General features: G+C 43.0%; 1 protein-coding gene across 1 annotated transcript; it reads right to left on the bottom strand.

The window, feature by feature from the left end:
* Positions 1-598: 598 nt before the first annotated feature.
* On the bottom strand, positions 599-20,060 carry Klhl31 (kelch like family member 31). The gene is made up of 4 exons (XM_051140326.1): positions 19,782-20,060; positions 5,695-6,899; positions 1,030-2,540; positions 599-655 (listed from the first exon to the last, which is right to left on the bottom strand). The coding sequence occupies exons 2-3, from the start codon at positions 6,864-6,866 to the stop codon at positions 1,808-1,810; spliced, it is 1,905 nt and encodes a 634-aa protein (XP_050996283.1). The 5' UTR covers positions 6,867-6,899; positions 19,782-20,060; the 3' UTR covers positions 599-655; positions 1,030-1,807.
* Positions 20,061-23,999: the final 3,939 nt, after the last annotated feature.

The following is a 23,999-nucleotide window of genomic DNA, read 5'->3' as shown; positions in this document are numbered from 1 at the left end:
TTGGGCTGGAGAGATGGCTGAGAGGTTAAAGACACTGGCTGTTCCTCCAGAGGTCCCGAGTTCAATTCCCAGCAACCACATGGTGGCTCACAACCATCTATAATGTGATCTGATGCCCTCTTCTGGCCTGCAGGTGTACACGCAGGCAGAGCACTGTATACATAATAATACATAAATCTTTTAAAAAGGAGAACATATATTATTGGGTTAGTATTTTTAGAGCGGGCATGGTGGCGCACTTGGGAGGCGGAGGCAGGCGGATCGCTGTGAGTTCAAGGCCAGCCTGGTCTACAAAGTGAGTCTAGGACAGCCAAGGCTACACAGAGAAACCCTGTTTTGAAAAAAAAAAGAAGTTAGCTATCAGGAGGAAACAGTATTCCTCACCAGGCGAACCCATCCATTCATCCAGTTACTGCCAAATCCAAGAACCCCAAATGTTTTCTTCCTCATCACCATGTAAAAGAGTGGGCTGGTAAAATTACTGCCATTGGCTGTACAGCCCTAAAGGCTACGCAGGCATTAAGGACACTCAAGAACTCAGTGTTATTTGGTGACTATTCCAGCTAATGTTAGAGGCACTTCAACCATGTCTGGTGATACCCCTCTGTAACCCCAGCTACTGCAGAGGCTACCTGGGCAACCTAGTAAAACCTTACTCTAAAATAAAAAAAAGAGGGCTGGGAGTGGTGGCACACACCTTTAACCCCAGCACTCAGGAGGCACTGGGAGTAGCCTGGTTTACCTAGTGAAACCTTGTTTCAAAAAATAAAATAAAGAGCCGGGGCGTGGTGGCGCACACCTTTAATCCCAGCACTTGGGAGGCAGAGGCAGGAGGATCGCTGTGAGTTCGAGGCCAGCCTGGTCTACACAGTGAGTCCAGGACTGCCAAGACTACACAGAGAAACCCTGTCTCGAAAAACCTCAAAAAATAAATAAATAAATAAAAATAAAAAATAAAATGAGGGCTGGATATGTAGCTTCCTGATAAAGCCCTAGTGTGTACCAGGCCTTTGGTTCTCTATGCAGTACAAAAAAAAAAAAAAAAGTCTCTTAATATGTAAGGACAAAAGTAGAAATATTTCTAAGAAAAAATGCCAAATAATTTAAATTTGCACTATAAATTAAATGACAAAAAACCTATTCCTTTTCTGAGAGTAGGATTTTATGACAGAAAATGACCTGAGCTTCAAGGATATAATGGGGCACACACTACTAATCCCAAACTGTCACCTTGTCGTCCTTGTCGTTTCCCAGGTAGAACGCGTTACTTTCTAGCCAAAGCCCATTTAAAGCCTTGCGGTTATATAATGAGATGCCTTTTAATTCTCTTTTTAGTGAGTGAAGTAGAGGAAAAGAAAATTTTATGTTGAAATATAAAATTCAGTCTTTAATAGATGTAGACTGTTCTCAACTGAACATTTGAAATGAGTATTTCCAACTTCTCCCAAAAGAAAAAGAGAGGAAAATATTCCTTTGAATAGAGAATTGCATAGTCAAGTAAGTTTCACGTGTACAGTGTGGGGAAAAAAATCTCAGCGTGAGTGTAGCTGCTATGAATTTAGGAAGCATGCCTCCTTGGAAGAGTGCCTGTAACAAACTCTGTTTGCCACCCAGTGGCTGCGGAACGAAATTGCTTCTTTTGTTGGTGAGAGGTGGGAAAAGACTGAGGTAGATACCCAACTAAGAATTTAAGGCTGCCTAGACATTCCTCTAGATCGATTTGAATCACCATCACTGTAGTAAATGGTGCATATTTTCCTTGTGGTCCATCCACAGTCTGACCACAGGCTTCGGGGAAGCAATGCGTTCAGATACTGACCGGCACGGAGGACACCGAGCTGGCCCGTGACTCGCGGGACACGCTGTTGGGCATGGCCAGCGTGCAGCAGGACACGCCCACGGTGGCCTCGGGCAGCTCGTCGTCCTCCGTCCACTCGTTGAGCTCCGGGTTGAAGCATTGGATGCATTTCTTGTACTTCTTCTCACCCTCATTCCAGCCGCCCAGTAGGTAGGCGCGGCCGTGCAGCGCCGAGACGCCCGCCGTGCTCACGCCCACCGGCAGCGGCGCCACGAAGCTCCACTGGCGTGCTGCGGGGCTGAAGCTCTCCACCGTGAGCACGTCCACGCGCTCCCCGCGCGGCCCCAGCTGGCTGCCCCCCATCACGTACACCCTGTCACCCAGCGCCACCGCGCAGTGCCAGCCTCGGGGCGTGCTCAGCTCGGGCAGCTCCTGCCACGCGTCGTGCGTGGGGTCGTAGGCGCACACGGAGCGCGAGTACGCGCTGCCGATGTAGCCCCCGGTCACGATCACGCGGCCGTCGGCCACGGCGCTGGCGTGGCAGCAGCGCGCGACGTCGAGCGGCGCTTTGGGCTGCCACTGGTTGGTGGAGGGCACGTAGCACTCCATCGAAGCCAGGCTGCCCTCTGCGTTGCGGCCGCCCACCGCGTACAGGAGCCCGTTGAACACGCTCAGGCTGAAATGCGTGCGCTTCTGGTTCATGCTGCCCAGGTGGATCCAGGTGTTGAAGCGGGGATCGTACCTGAGATCATAAAGAATCAGTCAGGGGGCAAAATGTGACACTTCTCTCTCTCTCTCTCTCTCTCTCTCTCTCTCTCTCTCTCTCTCTCTCTCTCTCTCTCTCCATTCGGAAGATATTCCCTTTAGCCATATCCTCAACCAAACAAAAAACCAAACCAACCAACCAAACAACAACAAAAGGATCCCACCAAAATCTTTCCTCTAACACCACCCACCGCCCAGCGCGCCCTCTGTGCTAGGACTTAATGAGCCATTGGATAGAAACTGGGTTTCTGAAGTAAAGGCGATTCTACCCGGTTTTCTGACATCAATACCCCTAACTCTTTCTCAGTGCTTAATTAGAATAGGAGATGCCTGTTTGGCTATCATCTCTTAAAAATCTTTCACTGGCTTTTCTGTCATGGCCATTCATTGCACTCACTGATAGAAATCTAAACCACTCCACTGAGGTTGTTAAAAAGAGACCAATGGAATTAAGTTTAAAAGCATCAACAAAGGCTTGTCTCTCTTAATAGATTCTTACTGGTAAAAATTCCAGTTTATAGTTGTGTGTGTGTGTGTGTGTGTGTGTGTTTGTGTGTGTGTGTTGTAGTATTTGAATATTAAACAGTAAGAAACCGAGGCAGAGGGAGGGAGGTAGACCCAGCGAACTCACGATTCCTTGTTCACATAGTTCAGAAGTTCTGTAGACAGAGTTTCCCTTTGTCCTAAATAAAATCTAAATATAGATACAGGTAAGAACTAGGCACTAAGGCTGAGGCTGGCCTCACGGGCAGAGGGCTTGCTTGACATCGGCAAGGCATGGTTCAAGGCCAGACCGAAACGGAATAAAAAGCCTGAAATCAACTGCTTAAAAGAAAATCAAGTTTTAAAAGAATATAGTTATACATATAAATATAAAATATATAAAGATAAATTATATGAAATATATGCTATAATGAAAAATATATTAATTATATTGATATAAAACACACACACACACACACACACACACACACACACACATATATATATATATATATACATATATATTATGTGTGTCTCTGTGTGGGTATATGCATGTAAGTGCGGGTGCCTTTGGAGGCCAGAAGAGGATGTTAGGTGCCCTGGTGCTGGAGTTACAGGCTGCTGTGAGCCACCTGGTGTGGTACTGGGAACTAAATGTGGGTCCTCTCAAAGAACAGTAGTGTTTTAACTACTGATTCATCTTTGCAATGCTTTGTTCAGAGTCTGGGTAGGTGGTGGGTAAACACATATGGTGAGACAATAAGAAATATCCTAAAACTTTTGCTTCTTGGCTATGTTTGATTTTGTACTCCTGCCATGGCATAAGCACGTTTGTGCATTTCATATACATAAAAGTTTAATTATTTTGTCACGTACAAAAGTAATATGGCCTCAAATTCATGTTTGAAAGATGTAGTATGGTTTGGTTCTTTTTATATGTGTTCAAATAACTATCTTCTACACTACTCAATCTTCAAATATTTAAAATTAATTAGCTGCCACATTTTAATGATTGTATTCTGTTTACCAGTTATGAGTCTCATAGTTGTCAATAGAGAAACTTTAAGAATATTTGCATTATTTTTTAAAGGTTTTTGCTGTCTGTGTGGGTATTGTGTGTGTGTGTGTTATGTTATGTGTATATATGTTGTGTGTAAGTGTGTGTGTGCTGTGTGAGTGGGAGCCTGCATCTGTCACAGTGCATGTCTTTGTTGCTCACTGCTTCCTGAGCCTGTCCCACACGCTTATCGCAATCATCATGTGTCTAGCATTGTCTCCTCATAAAGAGATGCTGGGATCACAGGTTCAGGTGCTCTGTGCCTGGTCTTTTTGTGTGTCCAGGGGACCTAAACTCAGCTTATCAGACTTCTGTTGTAAGCAGTTACTCGCTAAACCATTTCTCTAGCCCCTATTCTAGATGGGGAAAATCTCTGCTAAGTCTGTGTCAGATAAGGATTGATATTTAGACTATATAATAAACTATAAAAATCAATCAAAACCCAACCCAGCCAATAAATGCATCAATGAACTGAATAGGCAAATGTCACATTAGTAAATATTCGGAACATGTTCAATATTCTTAGTCATCGGGGTAATACAAATTAAAACTGCTTTGAGATTCCATCTCATCTCAGTCAGAAAGGATGTCATCAGGAAAACAAATGACAAAAAAGACTAGTGACAATGTGGGGAAAGAGGGACCCTTATGCAGTGCTGGTGAGAGTGTAAACAGTGACTAAAAATCAGTATGGAGGCTCCTGACAGTGACACCGCACCTGAGGACCCTGAGTCAACAACGCACCGTAGAGATGACCCCACTTCCGCGTTTCCTGCTGCGCCATTCACAGCATCCAGGAACTGGAATCAGTTAAGATGTCCAGCAACAGTTAAGTGGATAAATAGAATATGGGAGAAATGCACAATGGAAGTTTTCAAACATAAAGTCACAGCATTTTGGGAGAAGCAGACGCAGCTGGAGATCATTATGTTAAAACAAAGTATACGTTAGACTCAAAATACAACAATCCCATATTTTCTCACATGCAGAATTTAAATCTCTCTGTATCTCTGCTTCTGTCGCTGTCTCTCTCTCTCTCTCTCTCTCTCTCTCTCTCTCTCTCTCTCTCTGTGTGTGTGTGTGTGTGTGTGTGTGTGTATGTGTGATGAAAATAGAAAGGTAACCAAGAAAGGGGAGGGAGAAAATTTAAGGGCATGGTGGTAACGGAAGTCATGTGGTATGGAAACAGGGGGAGGACTCTGGGAAAACCACTAGGAGACCATTTAAGAGAGCGGGAGGGGCAGGGAAGGAGCGTGGGCAAGGGCTATGCATAAGAAAGTGAAATGACATGTATGTATGAAAAGGCCAAGATAAAACCCATGCCCTTGCATTCGAACTGAAAAATAATTAAAACGTAAAAAAAAAAAAAAAAAGAAAGAAAGAAAGAAAAGAAAAGAAAAGAAAGAAAGAAAGAAATCTACAGTGTATATATCTTGGCTGCACTTTAAATGAAATATAGAAAATATCTAAAACATTACTGCTACGACCACCACTACTTGGCCAATGAACTAAGATAATAGACATTCTTTCTAGGTCAAGACGGTTTCTCCGCATTTCAGTTCATTTGCATTACCAGCAAAGCAATGGGTACCTGCAGAAATTGCTGACTGCATGCTTGGCTTGGTTTCTTGCATCGTTCTGGTCCTCCCCTCCGGCTACATAAAGGAATCCATCCATCACAGCCACGCACTGATTAAAACTCTTGGCTGGCATTTCTGTAAGCTTGCTCCACCCATTTTCAGGGTCTCTATATAAGATGTCTCTACTAAGGGACTTCTCAGTCAGGCCAGGGCGCCCCCCGACAGTGATAAGTACGCGGCAGCCACCTCTAATTCTCGTTCGCCTCGATTGCAAGGTATTTTGATGATAAGGTAGTAAGTGATAGTTCATAGCATCCACTAGCAGCTTGTGACAATCAGCGTCTTGCATCATTCTCGGTACAGTTTGGACATAATTGACCAGGTCTTGCGCAGAGATGGTACCAAAGCGAATGTTGCTTAAAAGCTCTGCAGCGTGCTTCACTCTCTTTTGGTCGAATTCTAACCATTTCATTGCAATCTGGAATGCCACTAGCTCAGAAGGCAATTGTAAGTCATCATCCACCAGAAACTCGTTGATTTGTTCAAACGTAAGCTTCATAAACTGGTCGGATTCCGCGAATTCTATGAAGTTATCCCGGATGAACTTCTGCGCGGTCGCTTTTGCGCTTTTCAAGCAGTATGTCTCAGCGATGTTAACAACATACATGCAGTTCTCAACACTGATCTCTCGAATCAGAAAATCGCTGCACATTTTTACAAGAGTGTGGATCTGAAGGTACACAGCAGCAGAAATGATGCTTCCTATTGTGTAGAGAGAGAGGGTCAGCTTTCCCGAGTAAGCGTAAGCAATCACGGTGGCTAGCCCCAAAGGGGCGATGTCATTGAGGTCCACCCTTTTCGTTGATGGATCGTTTTTAAGGATGTTGTAGAAGTACTCGCTGCACGAAGCCATCACTGATCTATGGACATCGAAGGATTTGGTTTTGGTGCCAATGACTAAATCACAGAGGAAGCTTTCTTGCCGCATTTTACTTAAACCTTCCAGGAGGTTGGGGCCGTACGAAGTGTCTGTGAGTTCAGAAGACACGCAGCTGAGGCTGTTGCCCCCCTCTAGAAGCCCGTTTAGAAAATTCAGCTTGTTTAGGGGGCTGTCTTCAACGATGATGGTCATCTCACTGACCTCTGCTTTGTTCTTTTTGAGAGTCTTCTTTTTGGGTGCCATGTTAACGGCAGCACTGTCCCAGTCAAGAGCTCACTGAAAGAGAAGGAGAGAAGAGAAGGAGCTTGTTTTTGTTGTACTTTGGACTTTGGGATACTTAGACCAGAAACTTTTACAAGAATAGTTTTATGATTGAATGAAGTAGGTTAATCCTCAAAATACGAGTAAATACATTAAGTGAGACACACATCTCAGTGACATTATTTCAAGGCTCAAACATTGAATAGGATTCTAGAAAGGTGTGTATTTTCAAATGAGGTCTCCTGAAGGGTGTGTTTGTTGCCAGGCAATTATGGACCCATCAGCAGTGAGCAGTTCTCTGGTTCAGCTGTGGGATGAAAGGCTTAACTAGAGCTTTTAATCCCAACACTCAGGAGGCAGAGGCTGGTGGATCTCTGTGAGTCTGAGGCCAGCCTGATCTACAAAGCGAGTCCAGGGCAGCCACATTTATGACAGTGTGGCAAGGAGCCACATTTACAACAGAGGAAATGTAGGCTTTGCTGAGTCCTTGGAGGAACCCAGATAGCCAATGTTTTCTTCGTGCACATAATGGGCTTTCAAGGAATCTCTGAACTTGGAAGAGTGGTCTGTGCACTTCAGACTAAAGTGCTAAATATTCTTGTGCTGGCTAGTTTTATGTCAACTTTACATAAGCTAAAGTCATCAGAGAGAAGAGAATCTCAATTGAGAAAATACAACCATAAAATCAGGCTGTAGGCAAACCTGCAGGGCATTTTTCTTAATTAGTGATTGATGGGGAGGGCCTCAGCACACTGTGGGTGGGGGCATCCCTAGGCAGGTGGTCCTGGCTTCTATAAAAAAGCTGGCTGAGCAAGCCATGGGGAAGCAAGCTAGCAAGCAGCGCCCCCCACCCCCCACCCCATAGCCTCTGCACCAGCTGCTGCCTCTGGGTTCCCGCCCTGCTTGCGTTCCTGCCCTGACTTCCTTTGATGATGGACCATGATATGGAAGCATACACTGCGTAAACCTTTTGCTCCCTACGTTTCTTTGGTCGTGGTGTTTCATCACAGCAGTAGTGACTCTAAGACAATTTTTGTTAATCCGTTATTAGATGATTATTTGTTATTGGCATATAGGTTTAGAGGTTGGTATTTAAAACACAAATAATGGATGAAGCAGGGCCCTATTGGACACAAAGGACTCAGGCCACAGTGTTGAAGGTGAGTCTCGGAGAGCTCCCTGAGGTGCCCTGTATAATTCTTCAGTTCTATGTCACGATGGAGTCCAGGGCATCCTGAGAGACCGCTGAAAGGCTATAAAGGATCCAGAATAGCTCAGAGCAGCAGCTGGCTGGGTGTATTCAATTCTGTTCGCTTAACGCATACAAAATATTTATAGGCAAATCTCGGGTTTTTAACATTCTGATGCTCCAAGGCTCTGGGAGAAAGGCCAGAAGAAGATGCTAAGTAAATAAATGTGACTGGTGGACTTTAGAATCAGTTGTAGCTAATTGATGGTCTTAGGTGTTTTCTTCCACCCTGTTCCGTCTCTATGTCATCTTTAAACGAGCCATCTCGCTTTCCTTAGTAAGTTCGAATGAGTTTAAATCATTATAACTGTTAGTTAGGGGTACGAGGAGAGGTGGGAGAAGTTGGGAGAAGACGCTATGGAGGTGGGAGAAGCAAAGTTACTGACGACACCATGGAGCAAGAAGAGAAGATGATTTTGCACGGGCCCCAGAGTTTGTGGGAACTCCGCTCACTAGACCGTGAGGAGAGAGTCTGCAAAAGATTCCGGAAGGGGAGAGCAGAGGAGATCTGCAATCTTCAAGAACCCCAGAGATGCTGACATCTGGAGGAACTTGAACCACTATCCTTCCACCATGTTCTTCTAAAGTCAACAGGGTTCCTCAAAATAAAGATGAAAACATGGCATCATCGCGTTTATAACTATGTCAGTACAACAGCCGACAGCCAAAGCACAGAGGAAACATTCTTGGTGTAAAGAGAAATCAACAGGTGTGAGCTGTGAGCGGTTCTTCTTTCTGCTGGTTTGTTTGTTGCTGCCTGCTTGTTGTTCGCCTTTGAGACAAGGTTTCATGGATCCCAGGCTGACCTCAAACCTGCTATGTAGGTGAGGGTGGCCTCGAACTTCTGATCCCCCTGCCTCTACCTCCTCAACGATAGAATTACAGATGCGCAGCCATTGTGTGTGGTTTTAAGTGATACTAACTGAGCCCAGAGTGTTACGCTTTCTAGGCTGGTGCGGAATCAGTTAAGCTATGTCTCCAGTGTTTTTGTTTGTTTCGTTTTATTGTTTTGAGCTACTGTAAATCGCATTCTAGGTGAGCATGCTGCCAGGAGATTACACCCCCCAGCTTAGTTTCTGTATTTTCTGTGAAGTGTTACATACAACATGAATGTTTAAAGCCTGTGGGGGTTTTATGGGCATGCCAAAGTGTCTAGAGCAGTGGCTCGCAACCTACCGAATGCTAAGACCCTTTAATACAGTTCCTCAACCATAAAGTGTGACCCCCCCAACCATAAAGGTATTTTTGTTGCTATTTCATAACTGTAATTTTGCTATTGTTATGAATCATAATGTGAATATCTGTGCTTTCTAGTGATTTTACCTGACTCCCTGTAAAAGGGTCTTTTAAGGGAGTTTTGGCCAACAGGTTGAGAGCCACTGGTCTAGAGCAATGCTGTCCTGTAGGAATATATGTCATATATACAATCTAAAAACCTGAGTAGCTGCATTAGAAAGATAAAAATGATTAGTTCAAATTAATGCTAGTAAGTTATTTATTTACTGTAGCGTATACAAAACCTTCTCATTTCACATGTAATTTTTATAAAATTATTAAATACTGCTTATGCTATTAATAGCTAACATTCTAATAATAGCTAATACAATACTTTTACACTAAATCTTCAGAGTCCTGTGTACATTTTAGACTTTACTATGCCTTGCTTTGGATTAGCCACATTTTAAGCACTTAGTAGCCAGAGGTGGCTGATGACCGTTGTATTGGACAACAGAGCTCTAGAGAAACCATTTAAGACGTGCAGAGTATATCTGAGAATTAAAAGAGGACGAGAGAAGTGGAGGGGACAAACAGCAATGTAATGTTAGACAAATGGATCAGTGATTATATTAAATATCAGCGACAAAGCATTAAAAGGCGCAGGTTGCCAGACTAAATAAACAAAAACAAAATCAAAATATATGCTGTCTATAATAGTCCCACTGTACAGCCACAGATAAGTAGAAAAATAAGTGGCTATAAAAATATCTAAAAGACAATAACGAATATAAATTCTAGTGACTATTTTGGTATCAGGTAAAACAGACTTAAAGAACAAAAGAGAATTTTTACTAGTGATAGAATTCCATAATGATACAAATGTAAATTCAACACAAAGACATAAGAATCATGGATCTATATGTCCATATTATGGAGCTTCAGAGTATGTGAGCTAACAAGTGACAGAATTATAGAGAGAAATAGGTAATTCACAATTCTATATGGAAAAGTTAACTCAACAATTAATGGAACTAGGAAAATTTCAGGTATCAAACTCTGAACATTACTAATCACTGACTTAATGGAACACGCGCAGTTGTGAGATACAAATTCTACTAATGTGTATGTGATGCGTTCACAGAGTCTCTAAAAGTGTCCCAGCCCACGCAGAAGCACTGAGGTAGCATGGCTTCTGTGTAGAATGCACTATTTGATAACAAAGGAATGAGGGTAGAAATAATTACACATTATCCGAGAAAACCACTTAACTTCCAGACTTTGGAAATTAAATAATATGCTTCTAAATAATATATGACTGCAAGAAGAGATTACAGGGGAAATTAGATCACATTTGGAACTGAATGTTAATGAAAACACAGTACCAATACCAATCCTATTACTTATCCAAGGGTGACCTTTGGAATGTTTTCATCCTCTGTTGACTATGTGAAGAAAAAAACTGCCCTCACCTGCTGGGCCAACTAGCTCTGAAAATGGATGATGCAGGAGCATAGGGCCAGTGGCAACAGGTAGATTGGGACCATAGCAGCCTGGTGTGTGTGTGTGTGTGTGTGTGTGTGTGTAATCCTGGGGCTACTAAGCAGGGATGAGGGTAGGGACGGAGATGAAAGAGAGGATAAGATGGAGGAAGGATTAGCCAAAATTTAGGAGATGTGTATGAAAAAGCCACCTGGAAACTTACAACATTGTAAGCTAATTAAAGCTTAAAAAAAAAAAGCCAGGTGTGGTGGCACATGCCTTTAATGCCAGTACTTGGGAGGCAGAGGCAGGTGGATCACTGTGAGTTCAAGGCCAGCCTGGCCTACCAAGCAAGTCCAGGACAGCCAAGACTTCACAGAGAAACCTGTCTCAAAAAACTAAAAACATAAATTAAAAAGGGTATAAAAGGAGATAGCAATGGCAAATGCTGTTTCTAGACGCTGTGGCTTATTTAACTTGATGCCCCAATCCTAGACTTTGCTACCTATCCTTACAAGTTGCTGGTCAGGGAGACACAGAGAGATGAAGTGGGAGCTGAGCTGAGCTGGCTGTTTCCTCCCTGCTGGCTAGCTTCAAAGTGCTGAAAGGTATTAACAGACTACATGGGAAGAAGAGGCATTGACCTTCACCCAGCATGCTACTGCGCCACCAAGCAAGTTGTGCAGAGTGGTGCAGTAGTGGCAGAGTTGCTATTGAGGGTAACTAACTGCCTTCTGCTTGGGCCTGAGATCTCTTTCACTAGAGGGAATTCGTTCCTGATATGCAACCTGGTCAAAAGCCAATGATAACAAAAGTCACAAGTTTAGGGAGGAACCTACTACCACTGCTTGGGTGAGTCAGTGCATTGTCAAGCTGCTTTCAGCCTTGGTCAGAGACGCTTTCACGTACAGTGGGGGATCAGTTAATGAAAAGAACCTAGTTGGCTACAGTGATGAGAACTGAATGAATTGTTAAGTGTGCAGTCCTATTTGGGACATCTTTATTACCCTCTCCAGGGTTCAGGGGACATTGCAGATGAGGGGACAGACAAAATATTGGCTAAAGGATGAGGGGCAATGTTGTAAATAGACATCTGGACATGACTTGGTCATCAGACTCATGAAATCATAGAATCTCTGGTTATCTTTACAAGACTGGAAAATGAGGCCTGTCAATGTTACATCATGGGTGGAGGATGGCCTTGGCAGTTAAAGGTTGTGGATGAGGACCAATCATTTCCTTCTGAGGTGTAGCCACTGGGTAGTTACTTGTGCTCCAGTAAATAATTCTTTGCCCATGCTCATACTGGTAACCCTAATTAATGACTCAATGGATAAATGGATGGATACCTGGATGGATGGATGGATGGATGGATGGATGGATAGATGGATGGATGGCCAGATGGAGTGAGAGAGAAAGACAGAGACTGAGAGACAGGAATTTCTTGGAGAGAAGAGGTTTAGTAGGAGTGAGAGGGGATATGAAAGGGTAATGGCAGGAGTATATGTTCAAAATAACTTATGTATACATATGAAATTATTAAATAATTTAAAAAGAAAAATAATACCTCCTCACAGGGTTGCTGGTGAATACAGTGGTTAATCTTGATTGTCATCTTGATGGGATTTAAACTCACCACGAAGCACACGCACATCAAAAGGTGTTTACACAAAGGTTTAGCTGGGCAGAGGCCCTATCCTGAACGTAGATGCTAACATGACATAGGATCCAGTCCTGGGCTAAAAAAAAGAAGAATGCCACCTGAACACCAAAATTCACCTGTCTGTTTCCTGACTCTGGACACAACGTGGCCAACTGTCTTACACTTCTGCCCCAGTTCCTTCCTGGCCATAGCAAGCATTACTCTAAGCTGTAAGCCAAGCAAACCCTTCCGCAAGTTGCTTTTGTTGGGTATTTATTTGACTTCATTAACAAGAACAGTAGCCCATGCAGAAGATTGCTATGGAGAAATGGGGCTGCTGCTATGATAAACATGGCCATGGGGTTCATACATATTTGCAGAGGAATGTGGAAGCTTCTGGAACTTCTGGTTGACTACACTATAGCGGAGGGCGGTACACCCAGGAACATAGGTGCAGCACACATGAGCCGCATGGACTGTTGACATTATTGTTTTGGAACAATTCTACTAGATTTTCAGAGAAGAGCAACAATCAACATTTTACTCAAAAAATAGAACTGGGAGGAGCACATCCAAAGTCCTTCTACAAAGCTAATATTACTTTAATACCATAACCAGGTAAAGACACAAGCAAAGAAAGCTACAGGCCAACATCTATGGTGAAAAGTAATGTACAAAATCCTCAGTAAAAGCCTTGTAAGCTGAAAACAGGCATGTGTGAAAAGATCATCCACCTCAGCAAGTGGGCTTCTCCCTGACATGTTAAGGATGCTCCAGCATGCATAGGTCTACAAATGGAATAAATCATATAAGTAATCTGAAAGGGAAAAAAAATCACATGACCATAGGTAAAGATTCAGAAAAAGCCTTTGGCAAATCTAACATGCCTTCATAATAATATAAGTCCTTGAGAAAGTGTGACTGAAGGGAACATAGTAAGAGCATATGACAAACCCACAGTCAACACACTGCTAAATGGAGAAAAGCTGAGGAAATTCAATTAAAATCAGGATAAGACAGAGTTGTCCACTATTCCTCATTCTTCTTCAACATAGTTCTTAAAACACTAGCTAACTAAGAGAAGGTGATTAAAGGGATATGAACATGAAAAGAAGTAAAATCATCCATATTTGTAGATTATATGATATTATACATAAGATATTATACAAAAAATCCACCAAAAATCTTCCAGAGATAATCATTAACTCATCAAAGAGGCAGAGTACAAAATATACTTACAAAACCCAAGAGCCTTTCTATACACCAAAACCAACACGTTGAGCAAGAGATCATGGGCACACTCCCCCATTCACAATAGCCTCAAAGAAAATAAAATGTGTAGGAATAAACCTAACCAAGGAGGGGGAAGAACCCTACAATGAGAAATTTAAATCTCTGAAGAATGAGATTGAGAAATACACTAGAAAATGGGAAAACATCTTCTGTTCATGAATTGGTAGAATTAATATTGTGAAAATGACCACCCTACCAAAAGCTATTTAAAGATTCAGTGCAACCTCAATCAAAACAGCTGCTCATTCTTTATAGAAAAAAATAAATAAATAAAAACCTCCTACAAGGCATAGGGAATCACAAAAGACTTGAGATAGCTAAAGCAATTCAAAGCAAAAAGAACATTTCTCAGAGGGATTACTCTTCCAATTTTCAAGATATACTACAGAGCCATTGTAATAAAATCAGTATGGTACTAGAACAAAGACATGAGAACAGTGTAACAAAATAGAAGATCCAACATGCATATGCATAACTACAGCCATCTGATATTTGACAAAAATGCCAAAAACTTACACCGGAGAAAAGAAAATATTTTCAACAAATGATGCTTGGAAAACTGTCCACATGTAAGAGAACAGCATTATATCTGTGTCTAGTTCCCTTCATAAAAATAACTCTAGATAGATAAAGACCTCAATGTGAGACCAGAAATGCTGGACCATAGGTGGTGCCCTGAAGGATGTAAGCATAGGAGAGGACTCTCTGAACTGGACTCCATGGCACAGAAATTAAGGCCAACACCCAACAAGTGGGACTTCATAAAATGAAAACTATTTTGTACAGAAAAAAAAAAAAAAAAACCCTCAATCAATCAAGTAGAAAGGAAGCCCACAGAGTGGGAGAGAATCTTTGCTTACTGCGCATCTGACAGAGGAGTAATATCCAGAATATTCAGAAAACAAAGAATGAAGAAAACAAAAGGCTAATTAAAAGTGGGCTATGGATCTGAACTGAGGGTTCTCAAAAGAATAAATAAAAAAATGGCAAGTAGGGAAATGCAAATTAAAACAATTTTGAGATTTCATCTTACCCCTGTTAGCGCAATGGATGAAACTAGAAGATATACCGAATGAAATGAAAAGCTGGCTTAGGAACGTGAAACTTGCATGTTCTTTCACTTGTCATTTTAAGCCACAGATCTTTTGGTGTGAATATATAACCCGTAGTAACCACAGCAACCAGGAAATTGAGGGGGGACCATGGGATAACTAGAGTGGGCAATGGTGGGATACAGGTGCTATGAAGGGGGAATGGGGAAGTGGTCAGGAGTCTTTAACTGGGCCTGGGGAAGGAGCACAATACAGATGGAGAAAAGGGCAATAAATAATACTAAGAAGGTTTGAAAAGACATAGGGAATCACACTCTTTTATGTCCACCTAAAATCACATATAGACACATAGGTTAAAGAAGTTACATTGCTTGGATTGTTAATGTTCTCCCCAAGAGCCATGGATAATCTAACAAAAAATCCAGTGCCAACCATGAGAACCTTCCTCTGGGGTTGTTGGTTAGCAGAGTCCAAGAGGATCCCCAAAACAATATAAGCTATTGTTATTGCTCTTAAATGTCTTCCAGAATTTGAAGGCAAGGACTTTATTACTGAGGACACCATGCACTTTGGACATAGGACTTAGAGGGATGGAGCCGGAACTGACTCGCGAGGCTCATCAGGGAAGACTGGCTCTCAAAGTATCTTAAGGTGCTATGCAAGTTGCCAAACTAGAAGAGCAGTCAGTAGTCCTGCCCAGCTACAAAGCCTATGGGCCACTAACAGTGAATAGACACGCAAGACACCCCAAAGAGTGAAATGGAATTTTTCATCATGAGAGTAACCAACAGCAGTATAATTAGACTTAAAGTCCACTCAACTGGAGGGAACTCATGCTTGGTACAGTAACCCTAGCCAACTACCCCTTGGCTGTTGAGGCCAGATGCAAGAGATCTTACTACTCTCAAGTTTCCAAGCCAGTATGTGTATATATATATATATATATATATATATATATATATATATATATATATATATATATATATATATATATATTTTTTTTTTTTTTTTCCTAGATGTTCATCCTTATACCCACAGATAAGCATACTTTTCACTACTCATCAAAGAAGCTTCTTTTTGCAACAGCTGGAAACGATTACAGAGATCCACAATTGGCCAAAATGCAGAGAATAAGTAAGCATGGGGTGCCCAACCATGACCACCAATACATCTGCTAGGCAATTCCTATGCCTAAGGCTCAGGGAAAATCGTGGAAGAGGGGACAGAAAGTTTGTAACAACTAGAGGCTCAGGATGCCTATTAATAGATGCTGTCCCCTAGACAAGACAGGGGAAATGCACCCGTGAGCTGTCAACAATATGTGTCGCTGAACCAGACTAGTATGCTGCTGCTGCTGCTACTACTGATACTACTTGGCATGCCAATGCAATGCATATATATGTGTGTGTGTGTCTAAAATATATATATATATATATATATATATATATATATATATGGAAAGTTGAACAACTTAGCTTATTTTAATTTACTCACTTGCCTACAATAATCTAGAATATTCCTAGACACCAAGAAATAAGTTCTGAGAGCATTCTGTTCTTTTGTATTCAACTTATACGTGAGCTGAAAGCTGGATGAGGGTTTAACCTGGTTTTTTCAGCCCCCTCCTTCCCAATAAGCCAAGTGCATGCTTCCAAACCTGGCATCCAGATAATCACCAGGGTTCCCGTTCCCTGAGGAAACTCCACAGAGCACTGGGGAGTGAGCTCTGCGCTCTCCCAGCTGCCCTGGAGAGGGGTGTCAGGAATCTCTCCTCACATGCTCTTCTCACTCATGGGGGTTCCTACCATAGTAGGAAACACTGAAGAGAGCAGGTCCTCCACAGCAGCTGAGGTTGTAGAACAGGGTGAGCACTGCCAGTCCCTATGTGTCTCTTCCTTCTCGGGGTTAGAGGGTTAGAGGAGACTTCCTGTCCACCAAAGCACTACCTTCGTTCCTCGGAGGGTACCCAGATGTAATAACAATTACTAACAATCACTGGTGATGGGTGCCACTGCCTCTTTTCCTCCTTGCTCCATCCCTCTAGAAGAGTTCCCACCGGAACTGGGAGAGTGATAAAGGACACTGTTCCACAAGCTTTCCTCAGTGCCCACCGCGCCTTCTGTCTTCTAGGCAACTTCCACAGTGGTGATATAATGTAGTCTATACCCGATTAGCAACTGGGACAGCTTATGCAAATAGTCACGTTTTCCATCATCTTTTGTACTTGTGAAATGTAACTACATTAATAACTCAAAATAGAAATCACCAAGTATGTATCTATTTGCATTTAATGTAAATAGACGCCTCCATTTTGCCCTGAGTAACAGTATATAACTAGGATTTACTCAGTACACAGGGCTTACTGTATGCTAGCGTCCTAGTTCCCTACTTTATAGAATTTAATTTTCTAAGTTTAAATGATGCAGAAATCTTAAAATAAAAATCTTGTACCATGCTCTTTTTACAAATGGGGAAATCAAAACTCAGAGAGTTCATTTTTTTCTGTAATCACATAAATCATATGCAGTGTGAGTTGGAGCAAAGATTCAGAATCACACAGCATCAAATCCTCTATTTTGCTTCCCTTTAACCCAAGGTCAGTGGAAGCCTGTGGAAAATGAGAAGCTAGCCTTTTCTAACATGAGAAAAGTGAGGCTGACTGAGGAAGACCCATGGCATGTAAAAGCGAATTGTAAACATCAAGACTGTGAAACAGTTTTTTTCCATCCCTGGAGTCTTTTAGTAAGTGTCTTTTAGTGAGAAGTAAAGTTTCAAGATGCATAAATCCTGTGGGTTTCTTTTTCCTGTTACAGATGATAAGGCTACAAAATTGCAGTAGGTTGGGCCAGTCAAAAAGGTAAGGGTGGAGAGAAACTTCTGCAAATGAATTGGTTCGAAAGGGTCAGACTGAACATGAAGTTAGCACTTTTTTCTTACAAATAGTGTCCATGTCATATGTTTAAATTAGGTAAGAACCGAGCTTGGGTTTATTTATAGAGACTTTAAACACAAAGGTAACTACAATTTTATTCTAACTGCAATTCTGTTCTATGCATTCAAGATAGAGGATCCAAAAAAATAATCGGTATTGGTTTTGTTGGGTAAAAAATTATCTTTCAAGACAGGGCCTCTCTACATAGACCAGGCTGGCCTCAAAATCACAAAGGTCCCTTGTCTCTCCTTCGGAGTGCTAGGATTAAAGGCATGTGCCATCAGGCCCAGAAAACTTTTAATAAGGTTTTTCTTCTCATTTGATGTCTTGTATGATTGCAAGGGAGTTAGAAATTGAGTTTCTGATTCTTTCTCTCCCCGAGGATGGCCTGTTGAAACTGAGTCTCAAAGACTCAAATTTCTTGGCTTATCCCAGAAATGGAGCTCAGTTTCAGCATCAGCTCTGTTCTAGCCATTTGTGAGGCCTGAATGAAACACACAGCCTTTGGGGTTTTAGTTTAAGTTCCTGTCACATTGAAGCTACGTCCATCTTAGTTCTAAAATCTTACATAGCTGGCATTTTCTGCTATAGGTGCCAGGACCTGGCCCGGAGACCACTTCCTCTCAGAGAGAGATGAGACGATGAAGACAAAATTCTTTAAGTATGATATACTCAGCTAGGTCTGAGTTGTCAGTCAGCAAATAAAATGCAATATGTGCACTTAGGATTACAGATAAACCAACACACACACATACGTAGACATGTTTTCAGACACACTTATTGTAAAAGCTGGTTTGTATTGGTAGTTTATAAGGAAGATAGTTTGTAGGGTACCCTGTATTTTATCTGGCATCCCCACTCGTGTTTGGTTCCAGATGCCTCAGGAGCCCTGAGGACTATTCTTAAACACACAGAGCATGTGTCGTCACGCTGCTTTTCTGTAAAGTGGCTCAGAGAACCTTTGTTTCATATTTATATAAGGTTCCTGGAAAAGTCCATAATCCAAAATGCAACTGGATATTGCCAAGAAACAGAGACAACAGTGCCCTCACCTGCAAGTGGCCAAGACCATGTACATGTGTTGACTCTAACTAAAAGTAGTCCCAATTCTTTACCCAACTTCCGGTGAAAGCCTCTAGAAGCTGGGCCACTTCCTGTGTGAGAGCATGCTCCCCCACCGCCCACCACACTGAGCATGCACATGTGCCGAAGCGTCACTTGTCACTGCGGGGCACTTCTGGCTGAGCCTGTGAATCAGCTGTGCCTGCTCCGTGTCCCTGTCGCATTCCAATGGCTGCATCTGTTGGGGCTCATCAGCTCTGCCTCCCGGAATAGAAGCAGGCTTGGCCCCTGCTGACCATTTTTAGTTAAGTCCATCGGAACGGGGATTCCACTTTGCCATTTCATTGCCAAAATGATTTTTTTTTTTTAAAAGTGAAACACAGACCATGATAACCATTGTGCATAGGCAGAACAAAACTCTATATTATTTTCTGTCAAGTAACAAATGTAGGGTATTTTCAGGGGTAGGCGTTCAGTTTTGTCAAGAAGTTATATTTTGGAAAGTCAAAGAGTTAATTTGAGTTTTGTACTACTAATTCCGTTAAAACTGATAAAATTGTGTCTCTCCTGAATTTTTGTGTAAACTAAACCACGTGTTAAAGTGGTTACTATGAAATTAAAGATGGAATTCTTACCCTCCTGAGCAAGCCCTAAGCATTTTCTTTGCTTCCTCCTCTCTATAAAGTAGTGGAAGAAAAACTTCTACAATTTAGAGATTTACAACAATCATTACAAAGCACATGTAATTTTACTTTTATAGGGTATCACTCATACATATCAGTTACTGTGTCCGTTTCCTTGGTTACAACATTTCTCAAATTCCAGGACAAAGTTTTCTGACTCCCAACTTCAGATCAAGGGACATGACCTGTAGCACCCAGCTGGAGATGTCCTGCAGGAAAACAGCTCTATTGCCACCGACACTCGGACACCCCCACCGGCTCCCACCCACACAGCCAGCCATACACACCCTAAGATCCAGACGGCAAGAGTTGGCAGTGGCAGTTGCAATCCCAGCTTCTCCCTCCTGTGTGAAGTGAGAGCCCCCGTTGGTAAAGGTTTAACAGCAGACTCCTTTGGGGAGGTATCTGTGGAGAGAAAGGGAGGGCGGAAGAAGGAAAAGCCAGCGAGGACTAAGCAGCAGCCGTCTGACAAACCCTAGTGGCAGTAATTTTTAGAATAGCTCTTTGCCACCCCACTGGAGGAAACGGGCTGAGCCTGCGCGCTGCTAGCCCGGAGCAGCCTGAGCCCTCTTTGGTCTTGAGCTTGTGGGTAACGCTGGGGAAGAGGGCGGTGCCTTGGTTGGTGGAGAGGGGTTGGGTTTCTTGACCTGGCCAGGTTGATTTGCTCATTTGTTTTTAAGTCAAGGATTCAATGGGTGCAAGGAAAGGAATTTAGCTAACTGGATGTTCAGTTGCAATGGCCAGAAGCCGGGACTCGAGAAGAGCACTAAGCAGAGAATTGTGGGCAAAACTTCGTTTCTAGGAAGGTAAATAGCCGTCACCTCAGGTCCTGTGAGGAGACTGGTTATAAATAGATTGTTCCGTAGAGGAGGAGACATGTTTACCAGGACAGGAGATGCTCTGCCACACTTCAGTATGGAGCTGACATTTCTTAGTTTAATAAAGCCAGGTTTGCGAACAGCCCTTCATCAGCCATTGACCCACAGGAGGGTCTGCGATAAACACACTTGCACAGAAGCATGCTAGGAAATACCTACTTTGCCAACATTTCATGCAAGAAAAGCAATTCAAATGATTGTAATTGGCCAATGGCTTTTAATTGGCACCTAGGGTATGAAATGACTGCTCTAAAGGTCAATATGGTATCAGCTTTAGGGACGAGCAGATAGATCATTGAAAAGAAACATCCTAATTATCTTCTATCAGTCAGATGTCTTGGCCTACTGAGAAACCTTTTTGCATCTTTAAACACCGCAGCAACAAAAACATCAGCAGTCTGGTATACTGGGAACAAGAGAAAAAAAATCACAATGAAAAGAGAAGTTAAAGACAAACTGAGGCTCCCCCCATAAGTAAGAGTTGTGGGGCAAGAAAGTGCAATTAAACTGTGCATAGTCAGGTGGCACAAGCTTGTAATCCCAGCACTCAGGGAGGCAGAGGCAGGTGGATCTCTGCGAGTTCAAGGCCAGCCTGGTCTACAAAATGAGTTCAGGACAGCCAGGGGTACACAGGAAAACCCTGTCTCAAAAAACAAACAAACATAAAACAACAAAAAATAAAAATATTACATAGTCTATTGTGTTAAAAAAAAAAAAAAAAAAGGCCCGAAGCAGGCAGATCATTGTGAGTTCAAGGCCAGCCTGATCTACAAAGCAAGTCCAGGACAGCCAAGGCTACACAGTGAAACCCTGTCTCGGGGGGTAGGGGGGTGGGGGAGGGGGAGGGGAGGAAGCCCGAAGGAGTAAACACAAGGAAAAAAATCAGTGAAGTGGAAACAACTGAGTTCTAATGACAAAATTGGCATCTTAGTAAGGAATCAGTTCTGTGTAAACAGAAAAGTGGACATCAGGGAAGCTACAAAGCAGTGTGATGCAGAAAGCACCGCTGCCTTCCGCCCTCTCTCCTTTCCATTTCCCCCTCTCCTCTTCTCTTTCACTTCTCCCTCTTTCTCTCTCTGTCTTTCTCCTTCTCTCCTTCTTTCTTTCTCTGAGACCAGGTCTTACTATGCAACTCAAAGCCAGGACGAAACTCACTGTGTAGCCCAGTGTTGAATTTGTTCTCTTCTTGCCCTCGTCGCCTGACTGCTGGAATTACGCTCAGGCCTCCACGTCTGGCCTGATCAATGTTTGGGTTCCACCCATGGATCCTTAGCAAGAATGTGGGAAAAACAAACTAGGGTAGTTTACTTAGAGGCCCACATTGAAGCCATTCTACTTTGGGTTTTGAGATGGAGTTGTGCTGTGTTGCCTGGCTAATGATGAAATCCTAGGCTCAAGAGTTCCTCCTACTTCCATCTCCAGAGCACCGTGGAATAAGGTGGGTACCAGTGAACCCCACTGCCCCCATGCAGGGAAAGAGCCAGAGCATTCAACCCCCATTTTCTCTATACTAAAGAAAAAAAAAAAAAAAAAAAAAGCCAGTGAGATGGTTGAGCGGCTAAAACCCTGTGTGAGCTCAGTCTCTAGAACCTACAAAAGGCAGGATGCCAGGGTTCACTTCTGCCACCACAACATTCCTGTTGCAAAGCAGGAGGCAGAGACAGGGAACCCACCCAGAAGCTCACAGGCCAGCTTGCAGTGGCAGCAGGTGCTCCCGGCTGCGTGATTTCAGGAGTAGGGTGGCACAGTGCAGGAGCAGTAAGTTCTTATCTCACTCAGGCTGTGGGAAATCGACCTGAAGAGGCTAAGCCCATGATGGAGGGCATTTTAGAAACTGTTTCTGTGGAGAAGAAGAAGAAGAAGAAGAAGAAGAAGAAGAAGAAGAAGAAGAAGAAGAAGAAGAAGAAGAAGAAGAAGAGAAAAGGAATAGTTCCGTAGACTCTTTGTTAGTGGCTTGTGCATTGAAACCACAGAAGAAAGTCTGACAAACTACTATGGGTAACGGGAAGAGCACATAGACGGTGAAGTTATGAGGGGCCTTGCAAACAATGGATAACGGTGATCTGGTCATCACCCACAGCTGACTTGGAAGCAAGGCCTCTTTCACTTGATGGGGGAGCCGCTGAGCCAGATCGTCACCAGAGAGAAATCTTGAAAACCCAGACCCTCGCACGACTTTGAGGAAGCTGTCTGTGGGTCTGAAGAAGATGCCGAAGAGCATCGCTCGATACTACTGTGAAGAATGTGGAAAAAGTGATACCATCAAAATAATCATATTTTCTTGACTTATGGATGAGCAGTCTGGGAAGAAAAGAGGCTTTGGCTTGTTTCTTTTGATGACCATGGTCTTGCAGGAAGGAACTGTGTCAGAAAAAATATAACACCATCAATGGTCACGAAGCAGACACAAGAAAGGCAAAGAATGCAGAAGTACCAAGAGCCAGGCATGGAAGAGGATGGGAACTTTCTTTCTGGTGAAATCTCATGGTGGTGGTGGGAATTTTGGACCAGGACCAGCAACTTTATTGGGGGTGGGGTTGATGAATATGGAAGAGGACATGGATTTGGGGGTGGCTACCATGGGTATGATGGAAGGCCTGGAGGTGGCAACTTTGAAGATGGCCCTGGCTGTGAAGAAAGAAAAAATGAACATGGTGAGGGAAGCCTGGCTGTGGCAAGCAGGGTTGGGGCAAGAAAGGTGATGATGACAGCCATAGGGGAGGAGATGACTGCTGCAGGACATTTGACCCCCATTGTCATCCCTGGGATTGTGAACTGTAAAAACCTGTCTTTCGTTTGGTGTGGTTGAGCCCTAGCACACACCTTTAACCCAAGAGCTTTCTGTACATGGGACTTAATAAAGTTAACCTAGGTCAAGAGGCAGAGCAAGAAACCAGCTGACAGGGATTAAAGAGTAGGAGGGACTTTGAGTTGAGGGGTATTTAAGACAGCGTGTAGAAGTAGAAGGGGCTTTTAGCTTTTAGCTCTTCGGCTCCTTGGCCTTTGGCTTTTTGTGCTTTTTGTGCTTTGAGCTAGCAAGCCTTTGGCCTTGGGCTTTTTGGGCTTTTCCTCCTGGGCTGTCAGCTGAGCTAGTGAGCCTTTTGGGTCTTTTACGTGATGTGAGTAGGAAGGCCATCTGGGTGCTTTCTCTGCCTCTCTGAGCTAGCAGGTTTTCACCCCAGCATCTGGCTCCTGAGTTTTTAATGGGTAAAATAGAATGTTTGGGATTTTCACTTAACACAACAGATGACGAAAGTCAAAAGTATAATGAAATTTGGAAATTATAGTCACCACTCTTGGCTACAGCACAACGAGGAGCGAAAACTTTGAAACATGGAGGAAGCATATTGCACAGGAAGCTGTGGTCCTGGAGGCAGTGGAGGAAGTGGGGGTTAAGGTGGGAGAAGTTAATGACAAATTCCTTCCTGTTTCCTGGGGTCTTTGGGGTATAAAATGAAGAGGATGAGAGCCCAGAGTAACTGAACAGCATCAGGTTATGGAAATGACAGTGTTAAGAGGACTCTTATCTCAGTCATGCACAAATGTGGAGTGATACTGCCAAAGACAGCAGAGCAGATCCAGAGAGTCATTCTGTGAATAGACTGGATTATTGCATAACATTACTTT

This window comes from Acomys russatus, chromosome 32 (assembly GCF_903995435.1).
Source record: "Acomys russatus chromosome 32, mAcoRus1.1, whole genome shotgun sequence".
NCBI lineage: Eukaryota > Metazoa > Chordata > Mammalia > Rodentia > Muridae > Acomys > Acomys russatus.
The sequence above is the reverse complement of the archived record's forward strand: the minus strand, read 5'-3'. Positions and strand labels throughout refer to the sequence as shown.